Source organism: Bos grunniens, chromosome 23 (assembly GCF_055505025.1).
Source record: "Bos grunniens cultivar Pamir isolate PY7600 chromosome 23, Bosgru_T2T1.0, whole genome shotgun sequence".
NCBI lineage: Eukaryota > Metazoa > Chordata > Mammalia > Artiodactyla > Bovidae > Bos > Bos grunniens.
In genome coordinates, this window is record NC_141187.1 from 23,501,592 (window position 1) to 23,522,077 (window position 20,486).

General features: G+C 38.3%; 1 protein-coding gene across 1 annotated transcript; it reads right to left on the bottom strand.

The window, feature by feature from the left end:
* Window positions 1-7,495: 7,495 nt before the first annotated feature.
* Window positions 7,496-9,096, bottom strand: PGK2 (phosphoglycerate kinase 2). The gene has a single exon (XM_086370747.1). It carries the CDS (start codon window positions 9,031-9,033, stop codon window positions 7,780-7,782), a length of 1,254 nt encoding a protein of 417 aa, XP_086226873.1. The 5' UTR covers window positions 9,034-9,096; the 3' UTR covers window positions 7,496-7,779.
* Between the last annotated feature and the right edge of the window lie 11,390 nt (window positions 9,097-20,486).

Consider the following 20,486-nt stretch of genomic DNA (forward strand, 5'->3'; position numbering starts at 1 on the left):
TTGTAGAGAAGAAATAAAGGATACATATATCTTTTCTCTAGTAAAATATACAGAATGTTTATTATCGATATCAACTTCTTGTGATTTTCAGTAATGAGTTTTCATTGGTGCTAAGTCGCTTCAGTCTTGTCTGACTCTGTGCGACCCCATGGACTGTAGCCTCAAGCTCCTCTGTCCATGGAATTTTCCAGGCAAGAATACTGGAGTGTTGCCATTTCCTTCTCCAAGTGCACATTGGTTATATACAAGTTAAAAATCTTACTGTTTTTTCTCTAGTAATTGATCATTCTGTATCCTAGCCAGCTTGCTTTCTTTCTGTAGCATACTAAGTGGAATATTCAGTTTCTTTTGAAAGTTAAAAAAAAACTTCCTGATTGTGAGAGTGAATTTCCTTTTATGCGGCGCTGGAAACATTGTTACATTTCTGCTCTCATTGGGCAATTTGTGTTTTACAAATATCATGTAAGCTACACTTTCAGTTTATAAAATACAACATGATCAACAGAAACCTTCTATGTGCTAAATATTGTGCTAGGGTACCCTGGAGTAGAGCCTTTGAATAAGATGTAAACTCTGACTGTCCAGAGCTGGGAGAGATGGGTATGTAAACAATAAAAGTCCCAATAATCTTAGCATGAAACAAGTGGTTTGCATAAAGAAACAAAAGTCCCAAGGGTTGATTCCTTCCTGTGGATGTGTGGATTGGGCAGTGGAAATTAAAGTAAGGCTTCTTTCAGTGGTAATATCTAGGCGTGTCCAGTTAAATCCATATTCTTCTCAGTTGTAGATGATTTTTCCTAGTTGAAAAAATGATGCATGCACCAACTTAAACTCTAGAAGACAGCATTCCATGAACACCAAGCCTCTTTCTACTCTATATTTCTATTTTCACAAGCAACCAAATCAGACCTTTAAACATCCACCAAAGCCACACAAGAAAAAAATAAAAGCAAATCCTAAAATATACAAGTATCCTCTGTGAATAAACAATTTTCTCCTATAGACATGAACTTTGGACTCATTTTCTCTTTATCTAAATGACTCTAATAAGGCAATATATTTCACTATATTTCATTCTATTTGTACGTCATTAAGCTCTCAAGGCTATGGTTTTTCCAGTGGTCATGTATGGATGTGAGAGTTGGACTGTGAAGAAAGCAGAGCACCTAAGAATTGATGCTTTTGAACTGTGGTGTTGGAGAAGACTCTTGAGAGTCCCTTGGACTGCAAGGAGATCCAACCAGTTCATTCTGAAGGAGATCAGCCCTGGGATTTCTTTGGAAGGAATGATGCTAAAGCTGAAACTCCAGTACTTTGGCCACCTCATGCGAAGAGTTGACTCATTGGAAAAGACTGATGCTGGGAGGGATTGGGGGCAGGAGGAGAAGGGGACGACAGAGGATGAGATGGCTGGATGGCATCACCGACTCGATGGACGTGAGTCTGAGTGAACTCCGGGAGATGGTGACGGACAGGGAGGCCTAGTGTGCTGCGATTCATGGGGTCGCAAAGAGTCGGACACGACTGAGCAACTGAACTGAAGTGAACTGAACTGAAAGCTCTCAAGACACTCTAGTTCAGAGGAAATCACTTTCATATACACAAAGTACAGTCAAATTGCAAGCCAAATTTCTGATGTTTTCCCCCTTTCAGTTTAGTGTCTATTAGCTCTTGGTCCTTTTCCCCTCTTTTTCAAGAGTCTTGTAGTTTCAAATATACCAAAAAGGAATTCAGAGCCATGTAATTTGGGAACTAGAAGGAACCTCAGATAACATACGAATAATATAACATTTTTTTCCAGATATGTGCACTCAGAAAAGTGAAATTATTTGCCTCAACTAACAAGGAAATAGTGTGATGACCACTGGTTCCTGTTTCCCGTTTAAAGTGATCTTTATTCCGTACCAGTGGTTCTCAGAATAGCTGAGATACGAGCGCTGGGGAGCTTGTTAAAACACAGATTGCTGGATTCTACCCAAAGCTTGCGATTCAGTAGGTCTGGTGGGTGGCCCAGTAGTTTGCATTTCTAACAAGTTTCTGGGTGTTCTTGCTGCTAGCCTTGGAAGAACACATTTTGAACCTTGTTCTACAGCTTGCGTTTTGATTCCTTTAGCTTGTTTCATCTAAGTATTCTCAATCACAAGCCCTGAGAATTTGCTACTAGGTATTTCTCACTGGGCAAGTCGACGTTGCCTTATCCCTTTGGTAAGATATCATCTCTCTGCAGTACACTTAAAGGCTTTATTTGCTAATGGCTTATTTTAAGACCTGAAGTTTTTCTGAGCAATTACTTATCTAATTTAAAGCCAGTGGCTGTATGCATACTTCTTAAAATACTGAATACTAAAATACATTTTATCATATCCCTTACCTCTACTATAGTGGTCAAAATTATTCTCTATCACTATGCATTCTTGATAATCCATCTGTAACTGGTCAACAACGCTTGCAGCTTATTCTGTCACAGTTTCTAATATCCTCCTGACCTCTTCCCACTGCTTCCATATTCCCTTCCCTCCCTCTTTTAGTACCTGAGCTCAGGTGGCCTCGCATGTAATAATTATACCTTTTCTTTTCTCTTATTCCATACACATAAGCTTACAAAAATCATGTTTCTTCTAAAGACATCATAGTGTCCAAAATAATTCTAAGGTTTTTTGAATATATAAGAAAAAAATATTAAATGCTTTAAGCAAATGTAACCACCTCAGTTAAAAACACATCTTTAAAAATATTTTAGGTCATTTTTGCTTTTCTGAATGCAATTTTTAATCAACCACTATAAATAGCACATTTAACTTATGCCTATTGCTTTCTGTGAAAAGAATGTATGTGTATGTGTATGTTTTCAGAGAAAAAAATAATATCTAAAATATCCATAGAATTTAACTAGAATTCTTGACAGAAATATTCTCAATCAACTCCCTGCTTTGCTCTTCTCTGGACAGACATGAGGATCCTCAGAGAAAATGAAGAATGTCCTGAGAAGAAACTGTCCTGTCTTGGGGACACTTTTCTCCTTTTCTTCCTTTTTTGGTAAAGGTAGCAAAGAACCGCTGGAACACATTTTAATGCAAGAAAGGAGTCATTACAGAAGCTGACATTGATTTTGTGTGTGTGTGCTTTTAAACACCCATCCATTCAGAGGCCATATTCGGGTAGAGATTAGTTTCCAGATGAGGTTTATTTTCAGATGATGAGAGGTTATATCTTCTGAACATGTTTATGAGCTTTAATTCTTTTTTTAAAAAAAGTTTATTGGGCTATAGTTGATTTACAATGTTGTGTTAGCTTCAGGATTCAGTCATACATTTACATATATTTAGGGCTTCCTGGGTAGCTCAGCTGGTAAAGAATCTGCCTGCAATGCAGGAGACCCCGGTTTGATTCCTGAATTAGGAAGATCCCCTGGAGAAGGGATAGGCTACCCACTCCAGTATTCTTAGGCTTTCTTGGTGGCTCAGCCAGTAAAGGTTTGATCCCTGGGTTGGGAAGATCCCCTGGTGGAGGGCATTAAAAACCCACTCCAGTATTCTTGCCTGGAGAATCCCAATGGACAAAGGAACCTGGTGTGCTGCAGTCTGTGGGGTCATGAAGAATTTGACACGACTGAGTGACTAAGCACAGAACAGCACATATATATATTAATTCTTTTGGGGGTTCTTTCCCCATATGGGTGATTATAGAATATTGAGCAGAATAACATGTGCTTTTGAGCTTTAATTCTTCAAACAGTCTTCAGGAGGGCTTCTGTATGGTTCGTACTCCCAGAAATGGAGGCCAGGTTCAGCTGATGGCAGTCATGCTGCTAGCCTGCGTGCTGGGATGAACTCAAGAAGTGTCTACTTACCCATAACCACCCTGGAATGTCACAAGAAGAAGAAAGAAATTTCCATGTTGACATTTTGATATGGATAATTCTTTGTTGTGAAGATTGTCCTATGTTTTGTAGGATGTTTTGTAGCATCCTTGGCTGCAATTGCAAGATGCCTACAGCACCATCACCTCTCCTACTTGTGGCAAACAAAAATGTCTCCATTCTTTGCAAATACAGGGAAAATTGTCCCCAGTTGAAAATCGCTCATCGTTAGACTGGCTAGTTTAGAAACTGCTGCCTGTAAGAAGGACACTGCCTTAATATAACTCATGAATTACAGCATTCACCTAGGGGTCAGGTAAAGGAAAGTGAGTAAAACAACATGGAGGGCCGGAAGGTGGTGACCATTTTTCTCCTGTGGCAATTGGTAAAACCATTGCCTGTGGTATGGAATAGACCAAACACTTTCTTACAAAGCCTAAAAGCATAGGGAAAGCATTTAGTAAGAAGCAGAATGTCAGCATGTTTTGGCTGTTACATGCAGTTTTAAGCAAACAATGAGCACAGTCAGGAAATATTGGACAATCTGCTTGTTGTCTGCAACCTAAATTGGCCAATAGACCAGGAAAGGTGAGGAAGGCCAAGAATATGAGAGCAGAGTTGAAAAAGCAAACTGTCTCAATATCACAAGTAGCAAGAGAAAGAATGTCACTCTTAATTTTTCTCAAAATCTCCCATGTGGACTTTCCAGATAAAAATATGGGAAGGTCACAGGCAAAGATGTGATTATAGGTATTGCTCCCCCATGCCCTCCATCACTGCCTACATTTTTCAGGGGGCCACGAGTTAACCACACTTAAAATGAGGAAGAGGGAAATGGACCCAGCAAAGAAGCCAGTGAATTAAACGCAAAAGCCAAAGGATTAAGAACTATAGCTAGAAGACATTTTGGGGTGAGGTTCTTTTGACGTGAGAGATAGATGGGCTTCTGGGCTGGACCGCTGGGGTTCATCAAATGGAATAAAACTGAAGCTTTGTTCTCACCCAGACACTCTGAGGACAAAGCTAGTGGCACAAGCTGAGCTCTACTGCAATAAAGAGGTAAGAATGCCACACCTGGGGTCAAGGAAAACTTCCCTGTTTGCATAAACGCAAGAAGGCTCACTGGGGGTCAAAAAGGGAAGGGGGTGCCATTTCATGATAAATATGGATATATAGCCATAGACCTCTGCAGTGGGATCTGTCTTAGCAAAAAATTGCTTATGCATTTTTGGGAGAGTCTTAGGACCAGTCAGCTGTGAAAAAAGAAACAATTGCCCAAAGGTAAACAAAAAATAGAAGGACTATCCTATGTAAGTGATTTAAATCGCCTTACTGCACTCCTCATTCAAGATGGCCACATTCCTCTCTGGGTGTGTATTTCTACCCTGCTTCTGACTTCAACTGTTACTCTGTGTGCTCTCCCTGCTGTGTTTCCATTACTGAACTTTGTATCTGTTTTGCAGTTTTTGCCTCCTTGAAATATTTTTGGTTTCAAAGAGGGGTAAGAATCAGGGAATTTTGCTTCTAGCCTCTAGTCTGGTGGTCTACCTGGTGGACTGGAGGCTGGGTTCAGTTCCTGGAAAGTGAAATAAGATCCTGCTTCAAGGCTATTTGTCCTTCCAAGAACACTTTCACAGGGAATGAAATAGATCAGAAATCTTGATTCTTGAGAAAGTTGAAAAATCACTAGGTCTGGTCTTCAAAGGCTTTTAATTGTGTGATTATATAAAGAATTTCTTGGTTTCTTAAACTTCATCAGCAAGGATGATGCTAGGAAAGCTGTACAGTGGCTAAAGTGGCCCAGCTTTCCAATATCTGCTTCAAAAGATGGCATGGAAGATTAAGAAACAAGAAAATTTCCCGGATAATAAAACCTGGGGCCAAAAATAGACAATGAAGTAACTTCCTTCCAAAGAATAAAATCAGAGGGTGATCAAGGAAATTCTCCTATTGTCACGTCAAGGAGTTCTAGAAATTTCTATCCAGCAATGTTTATTTCATAAATGTAATGAACCAACGATTTTTTTTAGGTGAAGATTTTTATTGCAGTTATTCCATTTCTTTTCCACTTTTGTATCATCAGGTGGGTATGTATGGAGAGGGGCTTTGGACGTGTAAGAAAAAGAAATGACTATACTTTTTAAACTCACCAGACTTCCCAATAGATCACAAAGAAAAGGTTGTGTATCACCCAGGGATACCCAGTTTTGAGTGGAATGCAGTAATTGAATAAGATACTTGACTGTGTCTCTTGAAGAAGGCATGTCTTCTACATGTAGGAAGGGGGATGCATGGATACTCATACATAGATACTTGGGTGGCCAGAGTACCAGTCCATCAGAAACCATTACTTTTACCCCAGTACTTATTCCTATCCTACTTCCTTTTAGTAACAGATTTTTAGTTGAACACAAGTTGCTCAACTGGAGAGAATACATTCCCAAGTTTCCCTTGCAGAAAAGGACTTATCACACAACTAACAGCCAAGAGAATAAGTGAAAAAAAAAATCTTGCAAGTTTTTGGTATTTGAAAGAAATACACTGTCTTGTACTAACTTTCCCTTTGGGCTACCTATCAGGTAATAAAACTCAGATGGACACCTTAGGCACATGGAACTCCCTTATTCGGAGGAGCAAGTTTTTTCACAAGATGACCTCATGGAGAAGAGAGCGCCTATTTAACCCAGACTTCTATGCAAGAGAATAACATGCTATAATCTTGCTTCAAATACTGTAATGGTCAGTTTCTTTTATACGTGAGTCTATATCTTAACTGCTTCAGATTCCCTATAGGTACTGTGGCACTATTAATATTGTCCTTAGAAATATGGTAAAATTTCAGGTATATTAAGATTTAATTTTAAACTTAATTATTCAGAACGTTGAATATATAGAATTGATCAGAGGCTATGGGACAAAGGCCGTGACAGCTGGGATAAATTACTGCTCATTTTCACTCTTAATTTGTTAGCAGCATTGCCCTGGACTAGCTCTTGGTTCACAGAATTAAGCAAAATATTCTCCAATAAGCATTTTCATTTCTTGTACATTTCTTAGTATTTTATTATTTTATTTTCTAATATGGAAGTGCTTTCACATCTCTACTTTTCCCCATAACTAAACTATGTATATGCACATAATTTTTATTTATCTCAAAAATCCAATTTTAAGATTTAGCAGTTATGTTATCTATTTATTAAATAATACCCACTTTAAAAATAAAGCAATTTCTTCTTTATTTGAAATCTGGATTTAATTTTTAGTTCCCATTCTAACAGACATGTACGTGCACTTCTTGTTTATCTGCACACGTGCACTCTTGTATATCTGCACACACAGCTATATTTCCTTCCTTGGGTTTAATTTTTTTCCCTTTTAATTTCTCAGGTTTAATATGTATCTTTTATTTCTTTTTCTTATTTAGTAAAAAATTTCCCCTTAGCAGAGCTTTAATGGTACCCACAAGTTCTTAAATGTAATTACTTTTCTCAGTTTATTTGGGCTCTTTCATTGTTTAACATGTTTAATAATTTGTCAGCTTCTATCCTGCCCTTCCTCAGCAACCTTTTTTATCTTGTTTCCATGGTTCAAGTAGTGAAACAATAATAAAGTTGGTCTAAAATTAAGAGAGAGAGCTTCAGCTTATTCAACTCACTTTAATAAGTAACTCACTTTCTATGAATCACAACGGTAAAGTTCAAATGAGAACTTGAAGAGAGTAAGCAAATGCATGACATAACTGAAATGAGTGCATTGCTGTGCTGATGTTACAAGTTTCTGATGGTCAGTCCATACTTTGGTTATATTGCCTGAGTTTTGACTTAAAAGTTCATTTTAATGAAAGTTGAGTTGAGATGTGAAAGTACTAAGTTTACTTAAAGGCTGTGGACAGAAAAGAGTAGGAAGGGACACTTTGTCAACTACAGATTGCTGAGGGCATTCACTCCAGGAAGGACTTTACCTTCCAGAAGCTCCAGACTGGCACCTCCTCCAGTGCTCACGTGACTGACTTTATCTTCAGTGTTCCATTTGGCACAGCAAGTAGCAGTGTCTCCACCTCCTATAATGGTGATACAGCCCTTGGAAGTGGCTTTCACAACTTCATCCATGAGGGCTTTTGTTCCTTTAGCAAAAGCATCCCATTCAAATACGCCTACAGGTCCATTCCACACAATTAACTTGGCTCGCCCCACCACGTCTGCATACTTCTTAATGGTCTCAGGACCACAGTCCAAACCCATCCAGCCGGCAGGTATTCCTGATGCTACAGTGGCTTGGCCAACCTTAGCATTCTCCTCAAACTTGTCAGCAGTGACAAAGTCAACAGGAAAGGTAATGTTCACACTATTTTTTCCAGCTTTGGTCATAATTTCTTTGACAATCTTGGCTCCCTCTTCATCGAACAAGGAAGCACCAATCTCCATGTTGTTCAATACCTTAAGGAAGGTGTAAGCCATTCCTCCACCAATAATCATCTCATTGACTTTGTCCAGCATATTTTTGATGAGTTGGATCTTGTCTGCCACTTTGGCTCCACCAAGTATAGCCAGAAATGGTCTCTCTGGGTTTTCCAAGGCTTTGGAGAAGTAATCTAGCTCCTTTTTCATCAGGAATCCAGATGCCTTCTGGGGAAGATTCACTCCCACCATGGAACTGTGGGCCCGGTGAGCTGTGCCAAAAGCATCGTTGACATACACATCCCCTAGCTTGGAGAGGGATGCTCGGAAGGCTTCTATTTTATCTGGCTCAGCTTTAAGCTTATTTCCAGAAGGATCTTGGCCCTTCCCTTCTTCTTCCACATGAAAGCGCAGGTTCTCCAGCAAGATGACTGTACCGGTGGCTGGGCTGGCACAAGCCTTCTCCACTTCCGGACCCACACAGTCCTTTAGGAACACTACGTCTTTGCCCAACAAGGATTTGAGTTCAGCAGCAACAGGCTCTAAGGAGTATTTATCAGGCATCGGAACACCATCAGGTCTACCTAAATGACTCATAAGAACTACTGACTTGGCTCCATTATCCAGACAGTACTTGATGCTTGGGAGAGAGGCCTTGATTCTTTGGTTGTTTGTAATCTGGTTCTTCTTCATGGGGACATTGAAGTCAACTCTCATGACGACTCGCTTCCCTTTCACATCCACTTTGTCCAAAGTTAACTTCTTAGAAAGAGACATCTTGACGATACAAAGACAGGTTAACACATAGATCCCGGTGTTGAAGAGAACCACTTTACTGCTGGTGAGATGTTGGGTGCGTGGTGTTTTCTAACGCCTTTCCCCTTGGCCTGCCCCTTTCTTCCCAGCACTAGCTCTCCCACGAGGCCAGCCATGATTGGACCAGGGAAAGGAAACCGGCTTCGCGATTTGTCAATGGTCCTGTCAGTCTGAATTTGGAGTGCTGAGTCGTGCAGATTCTAACTGCCGGCCCTGAAGGTGAACCCGGAACTGGCGCCTTGGGGGTGCCTGTTGAAGAGGTGAAGAAACTGCAATTGGAGCGGTTCTGAGGTATACACTTCCTGCTGGTTCTTTCCCATATCCCTTTTAACAATTTTTAAAATTCTTTTAAAAGAAAAAAAATGCCCTCATTCTGTCAGATCCTGATTATATTGAGGGTAAAAACTTGTGCAGTGCCCCATTAAAGGAAAGATTTGAAGTAATGGGTCTCTGACACCTTGTTTATTGAAGGCAATATAATATGCTTCTGTTTTATTCCTTATCTTGACAAATATCTCTGTTAAGAGCATGGTTTTGTGTTAGACTTTGGCTTTAGGTATATTCTCGGGTGTGGGGTGGGAATAGCATATTATCGTTACCTTGTTTCTTCCATTCTCAGACTACTGGGAGGGAACGATGGTGGCTTGTTCAAGAGAAGCCCGTAAGATCATAGCAGAGAGAGTGCCAGTAAAGCACTCAATGTAGTGGTGACATTTCTTTCAGGCTACAAAATTATGATGAAGCTCCTTATCTTTTTGTCTCCTCTTTCTCTGTTTCACTACCAGCATAACTTTAAAATTCATCTGAAAAGAGCATGGTTTCATGAGGATGAAAACATATATTTGAATTGAAAATGAGTGAGAGTTTTTATTTTTGGAGAAAGTATATGTGGCTGATTGGTTTAGGTATAAAAACTGTGTAACTTTCTGCTCAGTTCAGAGTGAGTTTGAAAATAACTCATTGAGAAGTTCCCTGGTAGTCTAGTGGTTAGTATTCTGGAATTTCACTGCCTCGGCCTGGGTTCAGTCCCTGAGATCCCACAAGCTATAACTCATGCAGTAACATTATCTATGGATTAGCCAATGAATACATTTTATCAATTGTTAAATGTATACATTGTAATAATTGGTTGATTTTGAGAACTCAACATAACAAAATGTTGTGGAAGAATACATATCAACATATGGCCAGACATCCATAACTTCTGTACAAGATGGAGACGTTTGCCATAGATGCTGGTTATCTGTCTCTTATCTAGTCCTGGAGATGCCAGTGTGATTAAGTAGATTTCCTTTCAGTTCAGTTCAGTTCAATTCAGTCGCTCAGTCATGTCCGACTCTTTGTGACCCCATGAATTGCAGCACGCCTGGCCTCCCTGTCCATCATCAATTCCCGGAGTTCACTCAGACTCATATCCATCGAGTCGGTGATGCCATCCAGCCATCTCATCCTCTGGCGTCCCCTTCTTCTCCTGCCCCCAATCCCTCCCAGCATCAGAGTCTTTTCCAATGAGTCAACTCTTTGCATGAGGTGGCCAAAGTACTGGAGTTTCAGCTTTAGCATCATTCCTTCCAAAGAAATCCCAGGGCTGATCTCCTTCAGAATGGACTGGTTGGATCTCCTTGCAGTCCAAGGGACTCTGAAGAGTTAGCAGCTACCAAACCTACAGGAGGCCTATGGGAACCTAAGATTATTGAGCTCTTGTGTTTCTTAAGGCAAGGGGTGTGGAAAGGGGGGCCAGAAAGGGAGAAGGAAAGGGAGAAATCCAAAGCCCAAGAAGAGCTACTGGACTACTGTTGGAGGATTTTTGTTGCACTGTTTCTCTCCCTTGTGTCCTGTTGCAGCGAGTGTGACCAGGAGAGAATGAATAGAAACAGCAGCAAGAGTGTACAACTCATGAGCCTTGATGAGTAAGTTCTGGGTTCCCAACTCAGCAAAAGAAAAAAAAAATGTCAAGTGAGAAAGAAACAGAAAAAAAGGGAGAAAGAAACCCCACACGAGAAGCATTAAACCAGTGTCTTGGAATTGGTTCTAATTCTCTTATTGTAGAAGAATATGAGGATGGTGCTGGGGTTGGACTAAAGTGAGGAGTCAAGAACAGTTATACTTCAGTTTGGCAGTCTCTCCTTTCAACTGATGATATGAGGATAGAAGTTATTAAAGTGGATGAACTGTAATATTTCCTACAGAACAGATAATACCCATAGTGGAAGTAGGAATAAGGAAAAGGGAATCACTGCAATGTAAGAGGTTTTTTGTTTGATATTTTCTTCCAGTTTCAACACACACATACACACACAAATGAAATTAGCACCTGAGTTTGGTTCACCCTGCTGATGTTAGTAATCAAGGCAAAAAAAGTATTTGTAGGGGAAAAATTCAATATATCTGAGTGCTCCCATACTAAAAGAGAAAGGCAATAAACAGCACAATATACTCAGAAGTCAAATTCATGAGAATTAGATGCAAGATTAAAATAAATGGGAAAATAATCTTAAAGCAAAAAAGATAATGTAAGTAGGAAGGCTGATGAAGCAGCTAAAAAGCATAAACACTGGAACACATTGGATGTAAAAGATGCTGAAACGTATAACTCAAAGTGATAGGTTGCATAGTAAAATAGATAAAAAAGTAACTAAAGAATGAATTAGTGATCAGATAATTTGTGGAGGAATCGTTACATAATACATTTAAAAAGGACCAAGAGGAAGAGAGTAAGGACAAAGTCAGGTGTGTGGGAACTAACAATTGTTGATACATCACAGAGACATCATAAAGGGATAGAGAGAGCATGAAGGTGAAAGAACAGTTGTAAAAAGTGACATCCTGTACTTGAATAAACATGTTAGGTCTCAGGCTAAAAGAGCCCATAACATAGTACAAACAGACTTGAAACAAACACACACTCTGGAAACAACCTTTACGAACGTCTATGTCAAGAAACAATCTTTTACAGTTCTATTGTTTGTTTATATTTATATATAATTGACATTTAACATTGAATTTGTTTCAGGTGTACCACATAATGATTCAGTATATGGGTATATTGCAAAGTGATTGCCACAACGTCTAGTTAACACCCATCACCACACACCGTTACAAATGTTGTTTTCTTGTGATGAAAACTTTTGTGATTTATTCTCTTAACAACTTTCAAATAGAGAATGGGTAAAGGAGATGTGGTATATATGTACAATGGAATATTATTCAGACATAGAAAAGAAGGAAATTCTGTCATTTGCCACAACATGTATGATACCTGAGGGTATTATGCTAAGGGAATTAAGACAGGGAAAGAAAAAAAATTTTTTTTGAAGTTTATAAAATGAAAAAGCAGATCACATGCAAGGAAAAAGCTTCAGATTGAGAGTTCAATAAGCAAAAGACAACTTTTTACCAAAATCTTTATATCTAGGCAACATATTTAAATGAAGTTAAATAAAGGTATTTTAATCTCACTGAGGCTGTCTTTTGTAAAAAAGTAAAGCAACTCGGGACAGGTTTGTTCTACCAGAATACTTAAATGAATTTGGGGAACTAAATAGTATTTCAATCTTAGTAAAACTTGTCTAAATAAGTAATAATCACAATTTCTAGAGTTTTTCATGTTATTACAAATGGTAACTGGATTTTTATATTATTCCATAGTTACTGCCAATATTGCAAAGCATTGTTTATGTTGATAGGTTGATTTTATATTGGACTTCTTTACTGAAGTTTCTTAAAGAGAAAACTCAAAAGAAGCAACAAACAGATGACTTAAGTGATCATTTAATCACTTAAGTTTCTCTTTCCTTTTTTTTATTCATGTCTTAAATTGTTTTGATAGAAACTTTCAGTAATATTTTGAACACTTGTTATAATATCAGGCATGTTTCAGATACTCTGCTTTTTTCACAATTTATCTTCTTTGAAATTAGGATGATCCTGGTATTGAAGACATTTCACGGTAATTTTTTTTTTCTTTTTCCTATTTACTGGCTTATACAATAATTATGTATTATACAATTGATAACATCACCTACTAGATGAAAATGCTAAAACACCAATATTTACCCCTAGTTGCCATGCTTTATCAGTCAATATACTGAAAAAAGTTGAATTCTTACTTTAATATTAGCAGAAGAAGTTGGCAGTGCATGGCAACAAGTATATATTTTTTAGGGGCTAGCATGGTGTTTAATGGGCTTCCCAGGTGGCTCAGTGGGTAAAGAATCTGCCTGCAATGCAAGAGAGGCAACAGCCAAGAGTTCAGTCCCTGCGTCAGGAAGATCCCCTGGAGGAAGGGGCAGCCCGCTCCAGCATTCTTGCCGGGAGAATCCCATGGACAGAATCCCATGGACAGCCCACCAGGCTACAGTCTGTGGAGTCGCAAAGAGTTGGACATGACTGAAGTGACTGATGTTTGGTAGTTGTTGATACGAGAGAAAAGTATAAACAGAGGAGGCCTCCTTGTCACTTTCACTGCTTTTATTCCTGTCACCCCATGTCTACGTCATCCTGAAATGTGTGTTTTATTGTAGCAAATATTTACCTATGTTTACATAGGTGTGTAGACAATGCTATATCCTGCTGTTGCTCTGGCTCAGAAGTTTTCGAATTTTGTTTGTCAAGATATCCAATAACTGCTTCTCCATCATGTCTATTTTTTCCCCACAGTTTCTTCTGTCTCTCTCTCTTTTTAAAATAAAATGCTTTATTGAGATATGATTGACATGTGGAAAGCTGTACATATTTGATGTATACAACTTGATGAGTTGGGAGATACACTCATGTAACCATCACCACAACTTAACACCATAAGCACGCCCATTATGTTCAAAGTTTTCTTCTACCCTTTTCATTTATTATTTTTTAAGTGATTAGAACACTTAATAAGATACATCCTCTTAGAAAATTTTTGAGTACACAACACAGAATTGCTAACCATAGGAACAATGGTGTATAGTTGGTCTCTAGGACTTATTTGGCATAACTGGGACTCTATACCCATTGGTTAGTACCTCCCCGTTACCCTCCTTACCCTGCTGCAGGCACCTTCCTCACAAATCCAGCTGGTCTTTTAGTGACTCCTCAGGTGTTTTTATTTCTCAATGGCTGTTCTTAAATTTTGTAGAAGTTGAAAACAAGACTTTGATTTAAGTAATAAGATATGGATATAACCTATTATTCTATTAATAAGGCATTTAACATATTTTGCTCATTTTAGTTTCATTTAACTTTTCTGTTGACAATATATGTGAAGTATACATTTCTCTGTGAAACGTACAGAGTTCTGGGTACTGAGGTAAAAATCTATATGAGTATAAGCTAACTGAATCACTTGTTTTATGACCAATATAGACTAATCTCTCAGTAAATATTAGGCTTACTTTTTATGAAGCAATCAGTCTCTCTTTCAAAAATTCCGGTGAATTGTAAAGTTTAAAAGCCATTTTTTTTTTTTTTTTGCATTCTAAACATTTTTAGTAAGCACTTGGGATTGTTCTTAAAGACAAAGAAGGGGAAGTTATGTGCTTGTAACACATTAGTCACTGTAGAACTAGTTTCAAAAAGCTAAAAAGTTTTGCAATACATTGCAGTTATATGAGCAATGCATACCTTTTAAAGTTTGTATTTTATCTGCCTATTATTTTATTGACTTCCTCATTTATTTGTCCTTTTCTACAACAGATAAACATGTGGCCAAAATTAAATGGCTGAATTGCCCACGTCACAAACAGATACTCTTGTAGGACTTTTGCATGCAAATTACCAATCTCTGTTATCAGTTATTGATTAAGGTAAGCCCTACATAAAACTAACCTATGATGTAAGTCTTAGATAGGGACTTTAATTTTACTAAAATGAAGTAAATAAGAATCATTAAAGGGGCCTCCCTGGTGGTTCAGTGGTGAAGAATCTGCCTGCCAGTGCAGGAGACACAAGTTCGATCCCTGAGCTGGGAAGATCCCACGTGCTGCAAAGCGACTAAACCCATGTGCCATGACTTGAACCTGTGCTCTAAAGCCTGGGAGCCGCAACCACGGAACCCCTGTGCCACAACTGCTGAAACCTGCATGTCCTAGAGCTCACGTTCCACAACGAGAGAAGCCACCGTAATGAGAAGCCCACACACTGCCACTACAGAGTAGCCCCTACTCGTTGCAACTAAAGAAAAGCCCACATAGCAATGAAGACCCAGCACAGCCCCACATAAATTATTTTTTAAGTTAAAAAAAAAAGAATCATTATAAATAAACAAGATAAACCATTTCTGTGTCAAACAAATCCTAGGAGAGGATTGATGCCTTGCTAAGGTTAGGTTGTGTTTTATTTTTTCCAAAGGAACCAAATTATAGGCAGTCAGCTTCTAAAACAAACAAACAAGAAAATGTGTTATAAAAACCACTTGTTTCAAAATAATATTTCTGAAGTGATTCTTGCAGTTAAAATTGTAACCAAATACTGTGTAGAAGCCAGAGGGTCAAGCTCATTAACAGATTTGTTTTTCAAAAGATGCATTTACAACATTTAAGAAATTTTACTCTGAGTATTTTCATTGTAAGACTAAGGAATTGGTTAATTAAAAGTCAAAAACAACTCCACAAACCTGTGTAAGTGTCTTACAACTACACGCCATGGGCCAGGGATCACAGGCTCCCACAGCTATTATGCTGTAACATCAATGGCAAGGCAGACAGCTGTGTGGGACTTCAGATTTTTCTTCCACTTGTCAGGAAGTGACAGTTGTTTGCAGGGAAGATGCCTTAGGTTATAGATGGCACCAACAGGAAGAAGGGAGTGTAGACTGTGCTGGTGGCTAAGAGGAAAATACAAGGCTCCCACTTGAGTTAGTCAACACACTTCCTGGTTTTATTAGGGAAACACCCTGTTTCCTGCCCACAGTGTAGGCACGTGCAACTGACTGGCTTCATAATAGCATCCTAAATCCCTGGTCAATAGGTGAGCCCATTGGGGAAGTGCAAGATGAAAACTGGGCAGTGTGTTTGTCTCCTGGGCACCTGTAAGGTGAGCACACATGAGCAACTGATGCTGGCATCTGACGGTGTGTGGCTTTTTATTTTTTGCAGAATTCACAACTTTCAGTACGAAGTCCGAGAATGTGACTAGGACAACCAACTACTGAGTGTTCCTAAAACAAACTTTTCATCATCCTAGATCAGATCAGATCAGATCATTCGCTCAGTCGTGTCCGACTCTTTTCGACCCCATGAATCGCAGCATGCCAGGCCTCCCTGTCCATCACCAACTCCCGGAGTTCACTCAGACTCACGTCCGTTGAGTCAGTGATGCCATCCAGCCATCTTATCCTCTGTTGTCCCCTTCTCCTCTTGCCCCCAATCTCTCCCAGCATCAGAGTCTTTTCCAATGAGTCAACTCTTTGCATGAAGTGGCCAAAGTACTGGAGTTTCAGCTTTAGCATCATTCCTTCCAAAGAACTCCCAGGGCTGATCTCCTTCAGAATGGACTGGTTGGATCTCCTTGCAGTCCAAGGGACTCTCAAGAGTCTTCTCCAACATCACAGTTCAAAAGCATCAATTCTTCAGTGCTCAGCCTTCTTCACAGTCCAACTCTCACATCCATACATGACCACAGGAAAAACCATAGCCTTGACTAGACAAACCTTTGTTGGCAAAGTAATGTCTTTGCTTTTGAATATGCTGTCTAGGTTGGTCATAACTTTCCTTCCAAGGAGTAAGCGTCTTTTAATTTCATGGCTGCAGTCACCATCTGCAGTGATTTTGGGCTGATGTTTAATCACAGTTGTGATGTAGTAAAAAACAGTCTGTATAATAAAAATCATATATAATTTTTAGAATGTTTATATAACATTTTATAATTCATATTTTATAGTTAAATAAGTATATTCAATGTCTTAAAAAATTTGCACTGTAACATCCCATGTGCTTTCATATATCATAGCAAAGCAAGCACAGAGTTCAGCCTCATTAATTGCAGGTCAGCCAGTCCAGTCGCTCAGTCGTGTCTGCAGCACACCGGGCTTCCCTGTCCATCACCAACTCCTGGAGCTTGCTCAAACTCATGTTCATCGAGTTGGTGATGCCATCCAACCATCTCATCCTCTGTTGTCCACTTCTGCCTTCAGTCCTTCCCAGTATCAGGGTCTTTTCCATTGAGTCAGTTTTTCACATCAGGTGCCTAAAGTATTGGAGCTTCAGTTTCAGCCTCAATCATTCCAATGAATATTCAGGACTGATTTCCTTTAGGATGGACTGGTTTGATCTCCTTACAATTGCAAGGTAAATATTACTAAGTTGGAAGTGATTCCATGTATTCATTATAATTTCTATACACACATGAAAAGCAGAAATAAAAACATTGTATGCAATTAATTTACAAATATTTGCCCAAAGTTGACTATAAACAAAATGTAATTTTAAATGCATATGGTATATTGTATAAATGCAATGTGTACAAAGTTATATTAATTGAATATAGTACTGGCACCAAAACAGACACACAGATTAGTGGAACTGGACAGAGAGTTGAAAATAATTATGTTTAATTAATCTATGACAAAGGGGGAAAGAATATATAATGGAGAGAAGATGGTCTCTTCAGTAAGTGGTTCTGGGACAGCTACATGTCAAAGAGTGAAATGAGAATATTTTCTCACACTATATACAAAGTAAATTCAAATTGATTAAAGAATTAAATGGAAGACTGGAAACTATAAAACTAGAAGAAAACAGATGGAACACTCCATGACATAAATCGTAGCAATAAATTTTTGGATCTGCCACCTCAGACAAAGGAAATCAAATAAAAAATAAGCAAATAGGACCTAGTTAGCCTTAAAAGCTTTTGCACAGCAAAGGAAACCACCAACAAAAGATAATCTAAAACATAATCTGTAGATATTTGCAAATGGCCAATTAGTGGTTAATAGCCAAAATATGCAAATAGCTCATACAATTCAATATCAAAAACACAAACAACCCAATTAAAAATGGGCAGAAGACCCGGAAAGACATTTTGACAAAGAAGATGTACACACGGCCAACAGGCACAGGAAAAAATGCTCAACATTGCCAATCATCAGAGAAGTCAAAACCACAAAGATATATCACCTCACACCTGTCAGAATGGTTATCATCAAAAGAGAATATAATAACATTTGAGGATCTGGAAAAAAGGGAACCCTTGTATCCTGTTAGTAAGAATTGTCAACTGAAAAAAGAATGCACTCACTGAGCTGTGAGTTCAGTTTTATTTGGGGCTTATTGAGAGCTATAGCCTGGGAGACAGACTCTCAGGTAGCTCTGACAAACTGCTCCAAAGAGATGGTGGGGGGACATTAGTATATATACGTAATTTTGGCACATGTTTCAGTGGAAGATTGCTGCTAGTCTCAAGGAGCATATGTAAGTCTTTGATAATGATTTTAAAGCTTTTCTAAATATGGGAAAATGCAAGAAATTGGGTCCATAAAATTTTCTCCTGACAATATCTCACTATTTAGAGGCCTGTTCTGCCAGTTTTCCCAGATCACAGAGTGCCTCATTCCTGATCTCCACCCTGAACTCCTTTCAGTGTGGAAGGTCAGCAACTACAGTGGCTAATCACTCAATTCTTGCCAAACCAGATGACAAGTGACATTTTTTAGTTGTCATAATATAAATTGGCATAGCCACCATGGAAAACAGTATGGAATTTCCTCTAAAAATATAAATACAACATGAACCAGTAATTCTGGGTATATATCTGAAGAAAACACAAAAACAGTAATTGCAAAGGATATATGTATCCAAATATTCAAAGCAGAATTATTTACAGTAGCCAAGATATGGAAGCAACCTCAGAGTTCATTAACAGTTGAATGGATAAAGAAGATGTAGTATATATGTGCAATGGAATACTACTCAACCATAGAAAGAATAAAAGTTTGCCATTTGCAACACCATGGATGGACTTGGAGAGTATTATGCTAAGTGAAATAAGTCAGACAGAGAAATACAACTACTGTATGATGTCACTTATATATGGAGTCTACAAAATACAACAAACTAATGAAGATAACAAAAAAGAAACGGACTCACAGATATTGAGAATAAACTAATGTTTACCAGTCAGGAGAAGAATGCGGGGAGGGACAAGATAGAGTAGGGTGTAAGAGGCACAAACTACTATGTATAAAATAAGCTACAAGGATATATTGTACAGCACAGGTAATAATATTACTGATATTTTGTAATAACTATAAATGAAATGTAAACTTTTAATTGTGATTCACTATGTTGTACACTTGAAAGTATTATGGATATTGCAAATCAACTGTATTTCAATAAAACGTTAATAAAAATTAAAAATAAAGGAACCAGTTTGTCAAAAAACAAAAAATTTTAAAAAGCAACATAGTTTTAGCATAAAGACAGATATACAGTCCAATGGAAAAGACAGAAAACCCAGAAATAAACCCTTAAAACATATGACAAAATGATTTTCAAGAAGGATCCTACATCATTCAATGCTATGGAGAAAGACAGTCTTTTCAACGAGTGGTGTTGGACAAACTGAATATTCATATGGTAAGGACTGAAACTTTACCCTCATTTTACACCATATTAAAAATTAACTCTAAACATAAGAGCTAGACTGTAAAACTCTTAAGGGAAAAGCTTCATGGCGGTGGATTTAACAGTGAATTCTTCTATGAGACCTGAAGCACAGGCAAGACAGGAAAAATAGATGAATTGAAAAGTGAAGAAAGTGAACATGAAGTTGCTCTGCTGCTGTGGGTGGTAACGTAAATCATGCAGTTGCTGTGGAAAAGAGTACAGTCATTTCCCCAAAAATTTAAAAAAGAATTACCAATGATGCAGCAAAAAGCAGGAACTCAGAGACATTTGCTCACACATGCTCATAGTGGCATAATCTCAAAGGCCAAAAGGTATAAACAACCCAAATGGTCATTGACAACAAGTGTATAAACAAAAGGTGGCATATTACATAATACAGAATTCTGCATTAAAAAGGATTGATATTCTGACATACGCTGCAAAATGAATGGGCACATATTTGAATGTATTTGCTTTATGAAATAAGCTAATCACACAAAGACAAATACTGTATGTTTCCACTTCTATGAGGAACTTAGGATAATCAGACTGATAAGTACAGAAAGTAGAGTATACATTCCAAGAACTGGGGGAAGGGGAAAACAAAGAGTTATTGTTTCCTGGGGACAGATGTTAAGTTTAGGAAGATTAAAATGTTCTGTAGACGAATGATCGTGATGGTTGTACAACGATGTGAACTGACTTTATGCCACTGAACATTAATGCCATATAATGGTAAAAATGGTTTGTTTTATGGGAATCTCTGTACTCTAAAGGGGTTGTTGCTTTCGTTTAGTCACCAAGTCGTGTCCAACTCTTTGTGACCCCATG